This window comes from Arachis ipaensis, chromosome B7, assembly GCF_059453495.1.
Source record: "Arachis ipaensis isolate K30076 ecotype BB chromosome B7, ASM5945349v1, whole genome shotgun sequence".
NCBI lineage: Eukaryota > Viridiplantae > Streptophyta > Magnoliopsida > Fabales > Fabaceae > Arachis > Arachis ipaensis.
In genome coordinates this window covers 111,262,613-111,285,344 of record NC_142442.1, presented here as the reverse complement: position 1 = coordinate 111,285,344, position 22,732 = coordinate 111,262,613, and the positions used below count along the sequence as shown (strand labels likewise).

At 28.0% G+C, this 22,732-nt stretch overlaps 1 protein-coding gene and 1 pseudogene across 1 annotated transcript; both read right to left on the bottom strand.

Moving 5' to 3' along the window:
* Positions 1 to 1,093: 1,093 nt before the first annotated feature.
* LOC110262401 (uncharacterized) lies at positions 1,094 to 2,542 on the bottom strand (annotated as a pseudogene).
* Positions 2,543 to 2,545: 3 nt separating this feature from the next.
* On the bottom strand, positions 2,546 to 4,611 carry LOC107607455 (uncharacterized). The gene is made up of 3 exons (XM_021107883.1): positions 4,215 to 4,611; positions 2,961 to 3,908; positions 2,546 to 2,754 (listed from the first exon to the last, which is right to left on the bottom strand). The coding sequence occupies exons 1-3, from the start codon at positions 4,609 to 4,611 to the stop codon at positions 2,546 to 2,548; spliced, it is 1,554 nt and encodes a 517-aa protein (XP_020963542.1).
* Positions 4,612 to 22,732: the final 18,121 nt, after the last annotated feature.

The window sequence follows — 22,732 nt, the reverse complement described above, 5'->3', positions numbered from 1 at the left end:
TAAGAACTTTTTTTTTTGTATGATTCTTTTCATGTCTTCTACTTTTCTTATAAATTTCTTGTAATCTTTTCCTTTCCACAAATTTATCTTTTCAACAATGTTGTTCTTTTCATTTTCTTTAAAAATTCTGTATTTTGTATTTGAATTCAAAGTCCGTCAATCTTGTTGAAGACACTTTATGGTTTTCTTTAAATTAAAAATCATTTTTTCATTTTCAGTCATTTTATTTCCAAAGTTATTTTTCTTACATTTCAGATTTTTCTTTGTCATTTTAATTAAGTAAAAAGATCTTTGATGCACTTTCAAAAACTGATACCTATAAGAGAAGTAGGTTTCGCTCCCATATCACTAGATATCAAACCTTTTTAAATTTATGAAAAATCTGTATAACAGACTAAAAACGTTAAGAACTAAAATAATACTTTATCCTTCAAAAAATTTAAATTAGTAACTTTTTTTAAAAATTTTCAATTTAAATTATATCTCATTTAAATTTTAAATTGCTATGATTGAAATCGTATTGAGTTAATGTTTTTTAATCCAATTTTCTTTAAGTAACTGCAATTTGTATAATATTAATTTGAATTTATTTTTTACTAGTGTTAAATCCGTGCGATGCACGGGCTTATATTTAAATTTGATAAGTTAAATTAAAAATAATATTTTATAACCATATATTTTTTAAATTTAGTATAACACTATCATCGTCGTTATATAATAAACGTGTTAAATATGTTGTTTTATCTTTATTCAAAGTAAAATATAAATAGAAGAATTTGAAGTTTCTAATATTCTTGAACCATAAGGAGGGAGACATGAAAAAAATAAGAACATATATAACTGTAATAATAGCATGTTAATTTTACACTAAATTTTATATCAAAAAGCTAATAAAAATTTATCGATCGATAATCTAGTATCTTACTAACTTCATTAGAAAAGCAATTGGCATAGGATGTTGTGCTCCTTGTTACACATTTCATTTCAAATCTAAAAAAAGAGTTATAGATAAATTAGTTATATCTATAGTAAATATTTGTACAAAAGTATAAATCATAACATGCTATTAAAATAAAAATAATATTATTCTTACCTAAATATTATTAAAAACCTCTTTGAACACGACATTTGTTGTTGATGACTTTGGATTGCCGTCTTCGTCTAGAATTAAAACCCTAAAGCCACTGCGACTCTTAACTCTTGACAAAGCAACATAAAGTTGTCCATGGGTAAACACTGATTTTGGCAAATAAAGCCTTACATGTGATAATGATTGACCCTGACTCCTGTTAATGGTCATTGCAAAGTATACTGTTAATGGAAATTTTCTCCGTTGGAACTTAAATGGCAATCCTGAATCTGAAGGGATCAAGTTCATTCTTGGAATGTACACTTTATCTCCAATATTTCTACCGGTCACTACCATCGCTCCATATACGTTGCTACCAAGTTCGTTAACTATTAATCTTGTCCCGTTGCATAAACCTTAAGTCTGGTCTATATTTCGCAGTAGCATTACAGCGACTCTTGGCTTCAAAGTCAACTTGTGATTGGGTAGTCCCGAACATTTGATGTCATTTATGAACTCTGGTGTGAACCACTCTTGTTGTACATCTTCATTCTCATCAGCTTGACATGTTGTCTCAGAGCTCAAATACTCCTTTTCCATCCCTGGAAAGATTGTCAAGACAAAATCGTTTACCTTCTCGACACTCTCAAGTGTGGGGGCAAGAATTGCCCTACTCTGAAAATACCTGTAATCTGACATGTTTTGCAACAAATTTGGATATGCAAAGTCTACCAAATGAGAAAGAGTGTCATCAGTAGTTATAATCAATAGATCATCTGGAATTTCAACTTCTGATTCATCACCAACAACAGAGCCAATATTTCCATTTCCAACATCAAGTATCCAATTAGCAAATCTCTTCATTTCACCTTCATCTTGATCCGAAGAAGACATTAGAAGTCTCATATTCGTATGCAGTTTCAGAACCTTACAAAATGACCACAGATGGGATGAGTTAATAGTGGATGCCAATATATCGTGTCTACTTCCTTTCGGAATCACCGGAAGTATCTGTCTGAAATCACCTCCTAGAACAACAACCTTACCACTAAATGGTTGATGTGTCTTATGTTGATCGGTAACTGACATAAGATCCCTGAGCGTCCGATCAAGTGCTTCAAAGCACATTTTATTGAGCATTGGAGCTTCATCCCAAATTATTAAGCTACTTTGGATGAGCAGCTCAGCCTTCAAACTGCCATGCTTAATGTTGCAAGTAGATTCATCAGTAATTGTAATGGGTATTGAAAATCTAGAATGAGCCGTTCTGCCACCAGGTAGGAGTAAAGAAGCAATTCCATTGGATACGATATTAAAAACAATTTTTCCTCTAGACCGAATAGCAGAAGAAAGTCCATTCCAAATAAATATTTTACCACACCCACCATGCCCATAAACGAAGTAAAAACCACCAGAGTCTGTAATAACAGCATTGAGTATCTCATCAAATATTAACCTTTGCTCATGAGTCATCTTTTATTCCGTATATAAGTTTGTATGAGTCAACTCATTTGTGTCATATGCTAACTTCTCCTCTATTAGCTTATTCTGAAAAAGGCGAATATCAGACATCTCAGGATATGGCATTGATTGATAGTCTCTTAAAGATCTCGCATTGCTGTTGAATATCTTCTCAATCTCAATAAGGCAGAAATTTTTCAATTCGTCATCAGTCATGTTTAGTCCTAGCAAAAGCATATGGTGGTTTTATGAAATATTTAATAAGTAATTCAAAAATAAAACTATTAATATTATTAATAAAAATAAAGATAATAAGAGAATACAATCTTGATATAAAAAAAAGACATAGTAAAATACCTTGGTTTTTCAAAGCTTTTCTCCTCATATAGTATTCCATCATCTAATAATGTCCAAGTTGCATTCCAAATACGCTCTGGGTTGCTAATGCTATTAGATATCAGTAGCATCACAAATAGTCCCATGGAATAGCAAGCATCTTGGAAGCTAGAATATGTAATTCTATTAACTGTCCTAATAGACTCATATGTTGTGCAACCTCTCTGAACAGCTAACAAAATTCTCATATAATAAATATCACTTGTATCCAGTGAAACATAATTTAACCTCCCGATAGAATACCCTCTTTTGCGTGGATGACATTCCCTTGATTCTCTATCATAAACAAATTGATTTGGAAACTCAGCATACGTCAAAGTTTGACCTGCTTCAAAATTTTTATTGGCCTCCATCCATGCTAAGAACATCGTACATTTTTCTTCCTCTTCTTCCACGATTTCTTCAAGATCGTCATCATCTTTAAAGATGATATTTTGCTCTTCAGGCAAATGAAAGGTTAATCTCATCATTGAAGGCCACCTTTGATGAATATCATACGCTAAGGTTCTCCACACAGCCTCACATGCAGACAAATATCTGCAATCATAAAATTGTTTGATCTCATCAATAACCTGAGCATCCTCTCCACTGGAAGCTTCCTTTGTAACTCCAACTGCTACCCTGTCTGGACCTTTATTCACGTACTTGAACAAATATTTGATAGCATTCGATTTGTTGCAGTACTCTACATTAACATGCGCTTGATAAGACATCAGCAGATATGCATTGTATGGAACCACATTCCTATTATCCATATGGACTCCCTTCTTCTCAGTAACCACCCATGTGTCTCGTCTTCTATATGATGGGTATCCACTATCATCGATAACTGTGATTTTACTGAATGTCTTGGGATAATATTTGGTGCAGTACCCATCTTTCATGCAGGAAGATTTTGAGAATGCTCTACCACATGGTCCATAAATCATATATGTAGATACATCTCTAAAAAATTTTGGGTGCCGAACAGGATCTGGAAACTCTGAAGATATTAACTGATCAATTTGAGTTGTCGTTGTTATCTTATGGTCTCCACTTAACTATAAAAGAATGTGAGCATGTGGTAGACCTCTTTTTTGAAATTCCACCGTATACATCCCTTATACCAAAAAGATAAAAAAAATTTATTTGTTATATTTAAACTATCTATTTTATGTATGTGCTTTGATAAATTAAGGGTGATAATAAAAAATCAACAATATGTTAAGTAAGAAAATATTTTGCCATTTATTTTATAACAATCTAAAGGAATATTTCTCTAAAAATAAGGTTGGATGATGAGCAATACCTGCATCTAGCACTCCAAATGGAATTCCTTTCTTAAAATCCGAGATTATCATGTCAAGCTTAATTTTGAACACTCTACACGATATATCCAGCTGGTCTTCAACCTTTAAGTTCCTTAGATTGTTAACCCTGCCAATCTCTTGCCAACTCGAGTTACATGTCATTGTGATGAAGAGGTCTGGATATCCATATTTCTTACAAATTGACATAGCATCTTGACAATTATTAAACATGTATCTCAATCCACCAGTGAAGGATGCAGGTAGGATGATACGTTTACCTGCTTTAGAAGCACGTGTCTCACCCCTAACAACTGCATCTTGAATTCGTTTGTTTATATCACTCCTCACCTTGGTTTGGTTGTTTCGATAGTAGGTCAACCTTTGTGCTTCAATCATAGAAAATCAATCAACCAAGAACTGCTGAAATAATCTTCCACCATTGACAATGGTTGCATACTCGACCTTTCTCTCTTGTATTCTAAATGCTATGAACTCCCTTAAACTCACACGCTGTCTCTTTCTATTTTCATCAGCCCTATGAGATTCTCGCAAAGGAATGTCTTCTTGGTAGCCATCTTCACCGTAAGGAAACATCATAGGGTACTGAAGAGGAATAAATGCGGTGTGTGTCTCATGAATCCTTTGTAGATGTCCGGACTTTAATTGAACTATAATATCATGCCCTGCATCTCCATAATCAAAATCTCCTACTATTAAAGCTGCGACCTCGTTAGAAGATGGTAAATTATAGACTCTCGCGTCCTTTGATCTTTTCCGGTACAACCGTAGCCTTATATTTGCGATATCTCCTTGATTCAGGTAGTTTGTCACTATCCTAAATGTGTGAGCAAGAACATTATGTTGATCGATCATGTCCTTGAGATCTAGAACTAAGGATTGGTCAATGTTGTTGTTGGTTGTTCTTGAACTGTATATAACATCAATTGAAAAATATTAGTATTCATAATTAACCAAAATCAAAGTACGAACTACCTAAATATATTTTTAATTAGTTTGGAATGCATGATACAAACCTGAAAATCTCTATCCTGTTTGAGACCTCATTTTCTGTATCATAAATATATAACTGCGCGAATTTTGGTCTTTGTCCCTCAATTGGCACCAAGCTTCTAATTTTATGGTAGTTTTGTCCACTCACAATGAACTGAGGAGGACCTGTCCCATCATTGATGGAGGTCTCTATTTTACCTCCGAGGGACGTGAAGCAAAACATGCTATTATAAGTTCTTATATTATCCTTAAAGTATTTGCTTCTCTGGTCTGCTCCAGATATTAAACCTTGCAAGAGCTGAGGTGGACGTTGCAAAAAAGGCAGTTGTACCTTCCCTCGCATACAACATATTGAGAACTCAATATTGGATCCTGTTTTGGACTTCTTTGATCTCTCCTCATACCACATCATGGCGTCGTAATGCCGACAAAAAAATTATGGGTCACCAATATCTATCACATCTAATAATCACCAAGATAATAAATTATCTTTCAGTTATATCTGCAACAAATACTTTATATAAAAATATATCTTTCTTTCACCATGTTAAGTATAAAAATAATATTTATAAGAGATTACCGAAGACTGCAATTTATGGATTAAAAAGATGAGATCATATAATACAATTTTATTGTGCCAACCTCAAGGTTTAAGTTTTACATGCACGCTAATCAAACAATAAGAATTACAATAAATCAATGTTCAAATACAAAAATTATAATATATAACCATATCTTAGTTTGAATTTTAAAAACTTGAACACTAAACAATGATTTTTTGTTTATAAAAAGCATAACAATAGTAAATAATAAAGTGCTGATATTGCTATTTCTTAGATTACCTGTATTCTCAGCAACATCAAATATGGCTGGATATTCAATTTGCACAGAATCATCTAATATAGTCGTGTTTTCAGTAATATTCTCAACTTCAAAAATTTTTGAAAGATTTATAGTCAATTCCTTCAAGAATGTTTTTCTTTGTCTCAGGTATCTTCCTTTTTCAGCTATGCACACTTCTTCTAATTCTTTAGTATCTAAATTTGAATTAGATGTATTTGCTCCTGTAATCATTAGAGATAATAAATCAAGCACTTTATATTATAAATAAAGAAAAATGAATATATGTTAAATGTTTGAATCAGCCGAGTTATGAATATATATTATGAAAGTAGCATTAAAGATAAAAGAAGTAAAATTTTAGCTTTGTGATAATTACAATCTATCATGCTTATCTTACCATGTCTCTTTTGAAGTAGCATAATCTTCCTATTCAGTCTTGCATCCCTTTGCAATCTAATTCGATTTGTGTACTCCAATGAATCTATAATAAATATTTAGCATATACCAAAGATTGTTTTTAATAGACCAATTGAAAAGTTAAATGTTTGGTCTTTAAATAATAAAAGCATATTAACATACGCTGGCTTTGCAACTGGTCGATATTGTTTGATGTTTGTTGGAGCTGTTGTTGACTTGTCTGATGACATGGGCTATCATATGCTTCGCGTGTGATACCCGAATTACTAATATCACTAACATTAGAATATCATTCTTTTTCACCTACAAAGTGTAGATTAGTAGTTGGAGACCTTGATCAATATGGTATTGGGTTATTATCTAATAAGATAACTCGAGATATTAGTTTTGAACATATTTTCTATTAAAGTTTATAATTGAATAAATAGTAGGAAAATCAAAATACATAAAGTGCATGTAAATTCACATAAGCAAGTTCCAAAAAAAAATCATCCAAAAATCAACCTGTATTGATGCTATTTGTAATGTTCGACAACACCGATTGAAAATGCACACCATTGGAACCATCACTCGAATTTCCTGTAATTTTTTCATAAACAAATTTAGTAACATATTACGAAAACAATGTAAATTAATAATTTATTACTTGTCGATAGCTAAATAATATATAAAAAATATTGTATTTTATGGGCTTTCATTCGGCCAAAATACTCATGACATATTAGTTATTTTTTGTATGAAATCTACCTTGAATTGTGGTCCGCTTTGTATTTTCTTTGTCTTTTAATATCAAATTTCTCTTCAATCTTGCTTCTCTTTGGACTTCTTGCATCTTTTAATATATACCTGAAAATACCAAATAAATAAATTTTTTAACTAATTAAAAATATATATATACATTATACATAATACATTTTTATTATCAATTTTTTATATTATTAAAAAAAATAAAGTACACAGGAGTACACATATGACAGTGTTTGTTTTTGGTATACATGGCCATCAAAACATAGACACGGGAGTACAAAGGAGTATATGTATGGTGTTATTTACTGAGACAAAAATGATAAAAGACATGGTCATACACAAATACCCATTAAAAACATGTATTTTGTGTCTCTCTAAAACGTTGAGACACTAGTTTTTTTACAATTTTTTTTCATGTCTAACTTACCATATAGAATATGAAATTAGTGTCTTCTTATGTCTATGTAAAATCGCACATGTTTTATTTTTATTGGCTGCTTTAATTTTCTTTTTATTCTCATTTATTTAGTTACGTAAACATATTTTACGAAAAATAATATATATTTTTTTACAAAAGTATCTTTTTTCAAATAAATATAAGTTTAATCTCACGGTCAATAAATTTAACTTATAGTTAAAATCTTTTTTTTTTCATTTCCTTAAATAAAGAGATTGAAAATGAATAACTTATAAGTAAAAAGAGAGAAAAAGATGAAAGTACATCTATTGTTGTGCTGAGATAATAGCCTACCTATCCATAACAGAGATGGAGTATAGTGCTCAAACTCTGGGTTACTTTTTCGGAAATCTCCGCTAAGATTTAATCTAAGCGATCGGTCGAATATTGAGTTTCGAGCCGCTGGAATTGAATACTATAAAGTAAAGACTGAGGTGAACCCCGTCTTTTAGACTCTTACAAAATTGCGTAAAGAAAGAAAAAGAGAAGGGATGATTAATGTCTTCACACTCCATCCCTGTATCGGAGACCTTCTTTCGTCTACCCTTTCCTGGCTCAGGTTGATCTGGTTCACTCGTTGCATCAGACCTTCCGTCTTCTCTTTCCTCATCAGGATAGATCGAATCGAATGGGAAACCTAAGCGAATCCAAAATATCACTACAGACGGGGAAATTTCATCCATTTCAATTAGATGCCGGTTCTTTCCTGAAACCAGCAATCTAAAAAATAACAATGTAAATGAAGTAAACAGAAAAAGTTTATAAATGTGACAAATAAAAAAATTTAAATTTAAAAATCAAAACAGCTAAGAAGTCACTTAATTAGGAATTAGTATTAGAATTTTAAATTTCAAAATTTTAAATAGAATTTCCTAATTAGCTAGTGCAAATTTAAAATTTTTAAATGAATTTTTTTAATTAAACGTTTGTTGTTCATTAAGAATATAGGAATTTGTTAATTTACAAATAACTTTTATTAGTTTCGTCATAAATAGTATCAATCCTATTATTTATCGATAAAAATAATAAAATTAAATATAATCTAAAAATTAATAACCTTATAAATTACGTAAATTTTAAAAAAAAAATATTTAAAAAGAGAGAAAAAGATGAAAGTACTTTTATTGTGGAGAGATAATCTAAAAGATAATAATAAAAATTTATAAATGTGGCAAGTAAAAAAATTTAAATTTAAAAATCGAAATGGTTAAGAACTTACTTAATTAGAAATTAGTATTAGAAATTCAAATTTTAAAATTTTAAATAGAATTTCCTAATTTGCTAGTATAAATTTTAAATTTTAAATAAAATTTTCTAATCAAACGTTCGTTGTCTATTAGAAATATAGAAATTTGTTAATTTAAAAATGATTTTTTTTTAGTTTCATCATAAACAGTATTAACTTTATTATACATTTTCTAAAATTTAAACAGTATTACATTTTTTAAAATAGTATAAATAACCTCACATCTTAATAAGACTGGTAATTCTATTTACTTTATTATAATCCTTTGTAATTAGTATAGTAGCTTATAAATTATATAAATTCTTAAAAAATATTCTCAAACCCAATTGCTTACTAAAAATTAAAAAAAAGTATATTTGAATTTAAATTTAAAATTCTAAACATAATACTTTAATTAAAAATTATAATTAGATTTTTTTAAATAAATACACATTAAAAATTAATAAGTAACTTAATTGTATCCATAATAATTCAAAGAAGAAATTTATAACTTTATGACATTAAATACTAAATTAGAAATTAACAGAATATCAACTGTGTGAATCGAATTAAAAATAAAACTATAAATAATAACCAAATAACTTCAATTTAGATTTAAAAAAAATTCTAAATTTCAAACATAAAAATCGAAAAGAACAAAAAAAAAATAACAACTCAAGAAAAGACAATGTTTCTACCAAAACAAACATATGCTTGGCATTATTCTATTAGATAGATTCTAAAAGGGATTTCAAAACATGTGCATCCAAATTCTCAAGTTTCATTCTCAATCTTAATCTTCTTGCAAGTTGAGATATCTCCTTGCACCTTCGAATCTTCCGACTCCAAGGATAGTCGCTTGGTTGGTGTAATAGCATTTTCCAACACTTCGGATTCATCATTGTCCGCAACTTCATTAGAGAATTCAAGCAACAAATTCTGTACAAAATACCATGTTAAATTAAAGACTTCCTTCTCACCTTTGATTTTATCTCAATAATATTTTTTGAATAAAATAAAGATTTAACTTTTAGAAAACAAACAAACAAAAAATTTATTTTTTGAACAAATACCTTAGCACCTTCTACTTTCTCCCCTTCAATGATTGAGGATGCCTTTGAAATTGGAAGCAAACCACCGATATAGTTAACATCCTAAAATTATAATTAATTATTAATTATTATTTATAAATTAGATACTACTAATGACCAAAGAAGAGAAAAATAAACTGATTTTTAATAAAAAATACACTTATAATTACACTTACAACGAATTTCAATTATTTTTTCTCAACTTTTTTTCAAAAAAGAAAATTACCATATCTAATTCTTTTAATTGCTCAATGGTTTTGCCAATGCAGCCTCATTTGGAATTCCGCCGATGTTACCTCTAGGTTCTTCAAATTTTACAAAGCTAGATAAATAAAAAAAAAAAAAAACTATGTTAGATAACACACACATAGTATGAAACTAAAGAATTAAAAAAAAAACCCACCTATTTTTAAATTGGATGACATTTGCATCTTTAAAATTGAAGAACATCTTTGTGCCACACATGGAATTTTGTAAAACAATCTTTTCTAAAAATTTTAATTTAATACAAAATGAGTAAAAATTCACATAAACAATAAGTAAAAGCTCACATATAAAAATATATTGTTAAAAATTATTGATAAATATTACCGTTATATAACTTCACTCTATCAAACTGTAAGACGACAACAGCTCCATCCTTATTGCCATCCCAAAAAAGCATTTAATTCATATACGTAGTTGCTAAAAAGTGCACACTCCATTATTTTTCTATATCAAATAGAATGTTTAATGTTAGGGTAAAGTACTAAATTGGTCCCCTAGGTTTGGGCGTAATTCTGTTTTGGTCCTTAAGGTTTAAAGTGTTCTATTTGAATCCAAAACGTTTTCATTTAGCATCAATTTAGTCCCACAGTGAGGTCAAAATTAAATAATTAACAAAATGTCCTACATAACAACAGTTCAAGAACAAAATCGATAATTTGGAGAACAAGTACAAGCTCCAGAGGCATAAAATCAACCATTGATACATCAATACATTTATTTATTATTTTTTATAATATAAATAAAATATTTTCTATAAAACTAAAGAAAATGATAAATAAATGTATTGATGCATCAATGGTTGATTTTGTGCCTCTAGAGCTTGTACTTGTTCTCCAGATTATCGATTTTGTTCTTGAACTGTTGTTATGTAGGACATTTTGTTAATTATTTAATTTTGACCTCACTGTGGGACTAAATTGATGCTAAATGAAAACGTTTTGGATTCAAATAGAACACTTTAAACCTTAAGGACCAAAACAGAATTACGCCCAAACCTAGGGGACCAATTTAGTACTTTACCCTTAATGTTAAATATATTTTTTTATAACAAAATAAACAAAAAATAATTATAACTAAAAAAGTAACTACCAATAAAATAATATCAAATTATATATATTTTATATTTTTAAAATTTAAAAATTAATAATAAAATTAAAATATCAAATACAATTTAAAAGAATTAATAAATAAATAATTAATTATTTTAAATTCGTAATAAACAAACCACGAAAAGAATGCTTTTTTATTAATTTTTTTTTTAAATTTGAATCCTTTTTTTTTTTAATCAATCCGAAGTGATTTTTTCAAAAAATTTAAATATTTAGACGTTTAAAAACGGTGCTTTGAATCTAAAAAATTTTAACTAAGCTTAAAGATACATTTGTTACTTATTAATAATATTAATAAAAATATTTATCATAAAATAAGTTAAAATAATAATTTAAAAAGATAAGATTATCAAAATTTTTATATTTATAAAAATAAATAGATAATTACCTATCATCAATCTCTAATTCGATAACAGTATATTTGGTAAATTTGCCATTCTTTTCAAGAGTATGTCAGTACGTTAGTTTAAATTAACCACATACTCATGATGTGTAGTCTTAAAGTAACCCTTATTGAGTCCAACACCAAAATATCTTATTTGGTAAGATATTCTTTCCTCCAGCAAATTCATGAATCGAGACACAAAAACCCTCTTAACTGAGGCGTATATTTTTTCTCCTTAGAATTAATGAACAAAAAAAACGATTAGATGGGAATAAACAAATAAATTTAAAATATAAATAATATAAATTTAAAATAAAATAGAAAAATATTAGTAAAAAACTCACGTCTTCATCGAGCCAAACCATCTCAATTGAGTATGGCAATGGAAAATTTCCGTAATTTGGTAGTGTCCATAATCGTATCACTCATATACGTACACACAAATTGTCGATTGTAGGATTGATGTCAACAATTTTGTGAATACCAGCCATTGGAATAAGTAGAGAGATTTTGGATATATGTAAAGAAAGGGATTGATGTACTTTAAATTGTGGTATTTTACATCTCTCATAACTTATACTTTTATAGTTGTATCATAACTAAATTTTTTTAAATTTGGTTGACTTTAATTTAAAATTTAAAAAATAACAAACTAAGTAAAACAACTCAAACTTAAAATTTGAAAATAACAATCTAAATAAATAATAATTTAAAAATTCTAAATTAACGTAAATCTTTATAGTAATATTAGTATGTAACAACCGAAGAATAATTAACGTAATTTTTTTTAAAACTCTAAATTTTTTTAAAAGAATTTATGTAGCTGCAATTTTAAAAAAATTAACAAAATTTTAAAAAATAATGCTAAAAAGAATTAACAGATTTTTAAAAAATAGTGTTAAAATATAAAAAAGAACAATCTAAGTAAAATCTAAATAAAATTTTAAAAATAATCATTTAAATAAAATAATTTGAAATTTAAAAATAAGTAAAACAACCCAAACAAATAAAATAATTTAAAATTTAAAAAATAACAAACTAAGTAAAACAATCCAAACTTAAAATTTGAAAATAACAATTTAAACAAATAATAATTTATAAATTCTAAACTAACGTAAATTTTTATAGTAATATTAGTATGTAACAACCGAAAAATAATTAACGTAAATTTTTTAAAACTCTAAATTTCTTTAAAAGAATTTATGTAGTTGCAATTTAAAAAAAAATCAACAAAATTTAAAAAAATAATGCTAAAAAGAATTAATAGATTTTTAAAAATAGTGTTAAAATATAAAAAAAACCATCTAAGTAAAATCTAAATAAAATTTAAAAAATAACAACTTAAATAAAATAATTTGAAATTTAAAAAATAACAACCTAAGTAAAACAACCTAAATAAATAAAATAATTTAAAATTTAAAAAATAACAACCTAAGTAAAACAACCCAAACTTAAAATTTGAAAATAACAACTTAAGCAAATAATAATTTATAATTTATAAATATAAATCTAAAAATTTCTAGTGACGACATGTAAGCAAATAAATGCCCAGACTCAACGTATGAGCGCCACATCAGCAAATGAGCTCTCCATGTGTATTACTATAAAGATTCTAATAATCCAACTCAAACTATTATGATTTAGATTGAATTTGTTTATATCTCACTTAAATTTTAAATTTAAAAAAAAATAATTTAAATCATAGAAATTTTATAATTCAAAAATTTTAAATTGTTAATTGTTTTCTAAAACATTTTAATTTAAATCATATATCATCTACAGTTAGTTTGTTCCATGACCATTTTCGAATTAATGTTAGAAAAAAAAAAAAAAGATCTGTGGGTTGGAAGTTAGCCATGAATAAAGGAGGTTTGTGGGATGGGTTAAATTAAAATTTGGATGAGATATGATTTAAATTAGATTTTTTTAAATAATTAATTATTTAAAATTTTTGAATGACAAATTTTTTTAAATTCAAAATTTTGATAGATATAAACTAAATTAATCCAAATCCTAATAGTTTTGAATTATTGGATTAAAATATAAATTTAATTTTTTTTTATAGACAACGAGACATTAAGTCTAAATAAAAAAATTAGATAGAAACTATTTTAATCAATGCAATTCTAATAAAATGTGCATAAAAATTTAAAAAATATACGAGAGAATAAAAAAATTAAATTTTATACCAGAAGACAAAAAGCAATTATTTGAATAAAATTAGATTTAAGTTGAGAAAATAAAAATAAAATTGATATGATCTAAATCATAATAAATTATATTAATTTTATTTTTTAAATTGAGTTAAATTTTATTGCAAATATTTTTTTTAGTTGTCCAAATAATCTATCGACAGTCTAACCATATTTATGTGTATATTTTTCTAATTTATATCATAAATTTGTTCGGTAATATAAGGTAAAAATATAATTTTTTCTAAAAAATCATATATTGATAAATATTTGATTTATTTTATTTATATATAAAAAAAAACCAACAATGTAAGACAATTATTTTTTCCCAATAAAATTTTATATCTAACCAACATACTTAATTAAATCTAGACAAATTATTATAATAACTTTTCAAATCACATACCTCCTTTATTTTCCTTTTCTTTTTCCTTCTTCTCTGCTTTCCTCCTCCTTCTTCTTCTTCTTCTCTTCTTCTTCTTCCAAATTCGCGCACGCAGGTTCTTCTCTTCCCTTCTTCTTCTCCTCATTCTCCTTCTTCTTCTTCCAAATTTGCGTACACATGTTATTCTTCTTCTCCAATATTGCGTTTTCTTCTTCTTTTCCTTTTTCATTATCGTCATCACCAATAATACCAATATTTTGCAAACATCTTTATTAGTTATGATTTTCTCTGATGCCATCGTTAAATAATTTCAGTTTATTTCTTAATTTATTTCGGTTCATTTGTGTGTTAATTGAAGTTCACTTGATGCTGCTGATAAGTATTGACCAAATATTTTATTCCTTAAGTAATTTCGATCATTTCTTAGTTTATTTGAAGTTCATTTGGATCCAGAAATAAATTTGATGTGTTTTTGTTGATGATTAAATTTTTTTAATTATTTGTTCAAATCTAAACTAATTTCGGTTCATTTGTGTGCTAATTGAGGTTCACTTGATGATGCTGATAAGTATTAACCAAATTTTTTATTGCTTAAATAATTTATGTTCATTTCTCAGTTTAATTGATGTTCATTTGAATTCAGAAATGAATTTGATATATTTTTGTTGATGATTAGATTTTTTTGACGACTTGTTCAAATCTGAACTAATTTGCTAAAAAATTTGGTCAATACTTACCAGCAGCATCAACTGAACCTCAAATAAAATAAACACATCAAATTCATTTCTGAATCCAAATGAACCTCAAATAAACTAAAAAAATGAATCGAAATTACTTAAGGAATAAAAATTTTGGTCAATACTTATCAGCAGCATTAAGTGAACCCTAATTAACACACAAATGAACCAAAATTAGTTCATTTTTGAATAAGCGGTCAAAAAGACTCTATCATCAACAAAAACACATACAATTTATTTCTGGATTCAAATGACCTTCAATTAAACTAAGAAATAAACCAAAATTACTTTAGGAATAAAAAAATTGGTCAATACTTATCAGCAGTATCAAGTGAACCTCAATTAATTCACAAATGAACCAAAATAAACTAAAAAATGAATCGAAATTATTTAATGATGACACCAGAAGAAATCAGAACCAATAAAGATATTAGCAAAATATTGGTATTGTTGGTGATGACGATAACGAAAGAGAAGAAGAAGAAGAGAAGCAATAAAGATATTAGCAAAATATTGGTATTGTTGGTGATGATGATAACGAAAGAGAAGAAGAACCTACGTGCACAAATTTGAAAGGAGGAGGAGGAGGAGGAGAAGACGACGAAGAAGGATATGTTTTGCGTTATTGAAACGCGCGTGTGTACACGACAACAAAGCACGAACACTTCACTGAGTTGTCATATCCCCGTGTCAGACACATTTTGGACACGACAGTCACTGACACGCGTGTCTGCTGTGTCCAACCGTGTCTTAATAAAAAAAAATAAAAAATTCTTCTCCGGACACGCCTGGACACACCTAAATACCATCAAGTGTCAGTGTGTCTAATCTTATTCTTAACATATATTCTTAAAATAAATTTAGATATAGTACATATTATTATTTATTAAAACAAAAAATATTTTAAATACTTGATATAATTAAAATAAGACATTAAAAATAATTAAAAAATTTAATTTATATTTTAATATCAATAAAATATCAAAATATCATTACGATTTTTCTAGAAAATACTTTATATTTTATATGTATGCGTATCCCGTGTCATGTAAAATTTTAAAATTCGCGTGTCGGCATGTTTTGTATTGTGTCGTGTCCAATGTCCATGTCAATGTGTCCATGCATCATATACACGCTGATGTGATGAAAATAACTTTTATTAAATTTAGGCTAACTTAATTGAATTTAGTTGCGAAAAATACTTGGATGTGTAGCTGAAAGTTTTTTCCCTGGTTATATTTAGAATGTTTAGATGTAACTTAAAATGATTTTCAACTGTATGATTCCTGCATTCTCTTTCTTATCTTATACCTATTTTTTTTTTGAACAAAGGAGCTCAACACAATATAGTGGAGCGAGAATAAAACTAACAAACAAAAAAAAAATGTAAAGACAATGAACAAAAAACTGTCCCTAGCATCATCTCCGGCATTGCCATCAATAACAAAAGGAATCCAAACTATTCCACTCTCGATAACTGATTACAGATTTATGGAACACCTCCTCTGCACTCCCTTTCGTGTTATTAAAAATTCGGCAGTTCCACTCTAGCCAGACGTTTCAAATAACCAAAAAAAAATATATGAGCCACTTGTGCTGCTCTCCCTTCCTGATAGCAACACCTGTCCAACTCTCAAAGTGTTCCTTTAGTGAGTCCGGAATAGACCACAATCTCCCAAAGTCAGATAGCCATTGACACCGTACCTGCCAAGTAAACTCACAGCCCAGAAACAAATGGTGAATATATTCAACGTCTTTTTTACACAAAACGCATATGTTATTACCATGTCTAATAATTCACAGTCTATGCAGTTTTTCTTTGGTATTCACTCTCCCTATCAAAGTAAACCAAATAAATAACTCCACTCGTGGCGAAACCAAACCTTTTCAAATGGTTCTGGTGAAATTGTAGCTGGTTATTTTCTCCGAGAGAGATTCTGACTGCATCACCTGCACAAAATAGTTAGTTGAAAAAATACCTTCCTTGTCGAACTTCCAAACAACTCTGTCTTACTTATCATGTGCTAGCTTAATAGACCTTAAAGTTTCACGTAATTGATCCACTAATTCTAACTCCCATTGGTATAACTCTCGCCTCCACTGGAAGTTTCAGATCCACTCTAACACATCCCAAAACCCACAAATCCCATGACAGATCCATTTTTATTTAAAGAGTAAATTATCGTTTTTGTCTCCTACGTTTGAGGTAAATCTCAAAGTTGTCCCTAACGTTTGAATCGTCCTATTTAAATCCCTAACGTTTTAAAATTGACTCAATATTGTCCTACTGTTAGGAATCTGTTAACGGAATTGACGGCAGGACAAAATTGAGATGATTTTAAAACGTTAGGGACTTAAATAGGACGAAAACGTTGGGGACAAAAACGATACATAGAAAAAAATTTTAATTTTATCTTTCACCAATATCAATCTTTTACGGTACATAGTTATTCAATTTTTTTTTAATCACATTTAAGTAAATTACACTTAATCACATTACTTTGATTCTAAATAAATTTATTTTTTTATAATTTTACTCTTAAAAATTTTTACTCATCATGAAATATTTATAAATGACTAGAATCACATTATTTTATTGTATATGTATCATTTTTTTCTCCACAAGTTTATGTACTAGTCATTCTACAAATATTTTATGATGAGTAAACATTTTTAACAGTAAAATTATAAAAAATAAATTTATTTAGAATAAAATTAGTGTGATTATGTGTAATTTACTTAGATGTGATTAAAAAGTAATTGAATAACTATGTACCATAAAAAATTGATATTATTGAAGGATAAAATTAAAATTTATTTCTATGTATCGTTTTTGTCCCCAACGTGTTCGTCCTATTTAAGTCCCTAACGTTTCAAAATCATCTCAATTTTGTCCCGCCGTCAATTCTGTTAACAGATTCTTAATGGCAGGACAACATTGAGTCAATTTTGAAACGTTAGAGACTTAAATAGGACGATTCAAATGTTAAGGACAACTTTAAGACTTACCCCAAATGTTAAGAACAAAAACGATACTTTACTCTTATTTAAAATAGAAAAAACTTCAGAAAACCCATCTTTAGCCATTACTTACATAAAAAACATATTTATATAAAGATAAAGGAAAAATACGAGGAGCCAATGGAATATTTATACAATGTGTACAATGGAGGTTTAAGGAGTATTAGAGATATAATTATTAGTGTTACCTTTTCCCATCAGCTGAAACTTTTGGGATGAGTGGTATCATGACATGGTATTAGAGCGCTAGATCCAAAAGGTCAAGAGTTCGATCCTTGGTGAATTCCAAAATTAGTTTAAACTTTTAGGAAAATGTTTATTATCGCTAGTAAGATGTTTATTATCGCTAGTACTCGAATGGTTATTCTAGATAGTATGGTACACATTGTATAAATAGTCCATTGTCTCTCTAGCGAAATCCAAAGATAAAATATGAAATATATGTTAAGTTAAATATTTAATTGTCATGCAAAATATATATATATATATATATATATCATGAGTGTCATTTTGATCTTCGACACATCAACACAAATTAATTCTAAAAATACAACCGTAAATTAAATTAATTTTTTCATTAGTTAGATGATAATCGTCACATTAAATATCATGTCACAGACCAACATGACATATTAATACCATTTATTATTCAATGTGAGAATTATTATTTGGATAGATTGTAATAAATAATTAAGATTAAAATTAATGTAATTAAAAATATTAAAAATTTAAGATTTATGAAAAAATAAAAAAGCGATTTGTTTAAAGAGCAATTCTAATAGAATATTTTTAAAATATCACTTTTAATATTTATAAGAAGTAAACTTATTTAGAATTAAAATTTGCATTGAAATTAATAAATAAAATAAGATCAATCTCACTTTAGAGAAACGGTATTATCTTGATGGACACTACAAGAAAAATGCTGATTATCGTCATATTTAGCGTCGCAAAGTAGCAGCAGATGTACCGACGGTAAAAGCATCGAATTCGTCAGGTTAAATTATTACTGGCGGATTTATGTTTTTAACAGTAAATTTGCCGGTAATAATTAGAACAAAAACAAAAAAATAGGAGCGTAATTTAGGATCGGATTTACCGTCGGATAAATCCGCCCATAAATTCATTCAGTGAAACGTTGCGTTTTGGTGATCCGCAATGGTCTACCGTCGGATGAAAAATCCAATAATAAATAGTTACCGTCAAAGTTTATACCGTCAAATTTTATTTATTTTTTGTCTTTAAATTCGATAATACTCAACGCTTTTTTTGCAGTAGAAAAACCAATAAAATTTTATTAATTATATAATTAGTTTGCTGAAATAATTAAAAATAATGCAAAATTTAAATTGAATTAAGGCTAATCGTTAGAGCGATAAATTTTATATTTAGTTTTAAATTACTAATTATGATATATGGTCTTACAAATGTTGATATAGCATTTTGTGATATTTAAACTGAAATTAAAATAAAAACTAGCACTAGAGTTGCTTTTAGGACTAACTTAATTCACTTTTTAAAATTTTAAGGATCAAATTAACTTATGCGTAAATTTTTAGAGACTAATGTAGCTCTAAATAAATTTATGACATATCAGACGATACGTGATATATCATATGTTACTAATTAAAATAATACGTCAATCAATTATTTTATAATACATGACATGGTAATATCACGTTAGCATGTCACATGATACTTATTGATATGTCATCATCTAACTAACAAAAAGATTAATTAACTTATTTTCATAATAAATTTAAAACGTCTAACATTTTGAGTACTAAAGTGATCATCGCATAACCTTTTAAAAACTATTTTAACCATCAATAATGTTTAAAAGACAAAAAAAATCAATCAAAATAGTCTAATTTTACTTTATTTATAATTAATAAATACTAAATATAATAAGTTTGGATTTTTTTTGTCTTCCTAATATTATCGTTTAATCATTAACCTAAGGTTTAAAATTGTGTCATAGCATATTTTTATCAAATCAATAAATTTAAAGTAATACTAATTTTATCAATATGTATTGTTTAACTCATTTTCAATGTGTATGGTATATTTTAACATATATTTATATTAGTAATTAATTTTGATGTTAATTGACATGATTATATTTATTTAATTGATTTTCTTTTTCTTCTTAAACTGACCACAAATACAAGATCCTTTTTGACAAAACTATTATGGTATTTACTGTTCGCAAAACATATCCAGTTGTGCACTCTTAGTCTTTACATGTTTTTTATTTGGCCAAAATCATTGATGATGTTGAATATATATCTCTTTCATCCTATTGGTGTATGATGCACAATGAAGTTCGTTATGTGTCATATTGCAGGCTAAGGTGTTTACATGATTTCAGGTAATTCATTTTACAAAAGGAAAAAAAAAAAAAAAGAATTATGAATATGAAATATTTATGTATGTGGGTCCGGGATAATGAGGAAAAGTGGCGGTAGAATATTGTAGAGGGAGAGGACCGAAATCTACCCTTCATAGAACGCAAGCTGGAAGATGGGAAATAGAGTATCTTCCATTTCGGATCCTCCAATGATTTCATTTTCTATCCTATATATAGTTGCCAAATAAGGTATATGGGTGCTTCTGCCTTCTAATGCTTATTTTTATGGACAACCATGGTAGGTCCTTTCAACATGTGGCATGTGTTTTCTGCCGCAACACTACCGCTACTTCATCTTGCTCACAACCACGACCCCCCTCTCTTCCCTCTTACTCTTCTTTCCCTTTTTTTCCCACATGACATAAACAAACCTCCTATTTACTTGATCACTTTCAAGAGCTGCAATTTCACACAAAAAAAAAAAACTACCATTTTGTGCTTATAAAAAATCAGAATTCATAGATCTATCTATAAATAAACAAAATTAGTTTTTGAGGATAATTTATCCTTATTAGTTAATATTGTACTTTCCCACCACGAATAAATTGAATTGTATTGTATTTTAAAAAGGAAGATGGGTGTTGTAAAACTCTTTAAAAACATACTCTGTATATATATAATTTACTAAAAAAATATTTATCTTATATGAATTGAAAACAAATTTTCTCAAGTAGTAGGTCATTTGATTAGGAGTCAAGTGTGACTTTTTACTATTAAATAAAAATTATATTTTTCATTCAATTGAGAATATATTCTTCCGAATTTAATAAAGTGTTTTTAATTATTGGATTATTTTATTGTGTGTTTGTGAGTTTCTAAGAGAAAGCAAGAAATTGCTCCTTTTGTTTTGTGGAAGGGAAGGAAAGAGCAGGGTATTGAGAAAGTGAGTCATACAGTTTGTTTTTCTTATAAGGAATGGTTGAGTCTCAATCACAAAAGATATAAAATACAAAAAATAACGAGGTTAGCATCTGAGCAATGTATTATAAAATTCTCCATATAAATCAAACATGTATAATACAATCTTTTTTTTTTTTTTGGAGAGTGATCTTATACTGTAGTAAAGTTGACCTTTTTAAGTAATAATTAGTAACTTTACTTGGGCTGAAAGGGAAAAACCTCAATACAAGCCCATTAAAACATTAAATTGGGATCTACTATTTGCGTTTGTTATTTACTTTTATAAAAATTTCGGTGTGGATTACTTTAGCCAGATGCAAAGTTGCAAACCATGACTAGCTTACATGAAATCCCACGCCAGCAAGTAATTGGAAAACTGAAAACAATTCTGTATATTCATGTGTGGAACATGTTTGAAATACACACACGTTAGATAGGATCTAATTCTGCCTGTATATCATTTTTGTATATTTTTTATAATTTTATTTTAGCATTATAATTATCGATAAAAATTAAATAATAATTAAAAATTATCTTTCATATCATAAAATGTGTAAAAGAAAATATACATAAAACAATAGTACATAGTACATACATTATTTTTTATTTTTATATGTGTAATATATATATATATGAAAGTTGAAACCATGAAATAATCGTTTATTGTTTTGGTAAATACTATTCACTGTGCAGAGCTAGCGAGCTTCCTAATTTGCTACCTCGCGTTTTGGATTCTCTTATTTGAGCTGAATATAATCCGCAAATCCTACTTCGTTGTCATGGCACATGGGACCCCGGTTGTTCCTTTCTTTTTCCCGGGATCTGAATCTGAATCTGATGTTAGAGAGAAATAGGTGCTATTTTGCATTGCAAAGATTGTTGCCTAGTTCACGTGCGTAAAATAGTACAAGATGTTGGGCTGCATCGAGTTAGTGGAGTTAAATCCTAAAATCTCCTGGAATGGGCGTCATGCACAGATTTTAATTCCACTAATTATGTAAATTGATAAAAATGTATCATTTTAGTTTTTCGTTCATTTTTTATTAATAGCTGAACAGCGTGATAACATGGTTTAATAATATAGAGTGTTAGTGTGATGTGGTATGCTGACATAGACGATTGTGACATGTGTCACAATGTTATTTAACCACATGTTAGATTGTGCCACATGTTACAACAATATTCGTTCATGTGTCATTTGTTATGTCATTATAGATTCACTAAATTAATCATTTATTTTGCATTAAATGACTAATTTTAATCCTGAAATTGAATATAATGTACAAAACTAATTCCTTTACCAGTTTGTTCTTATTTTTT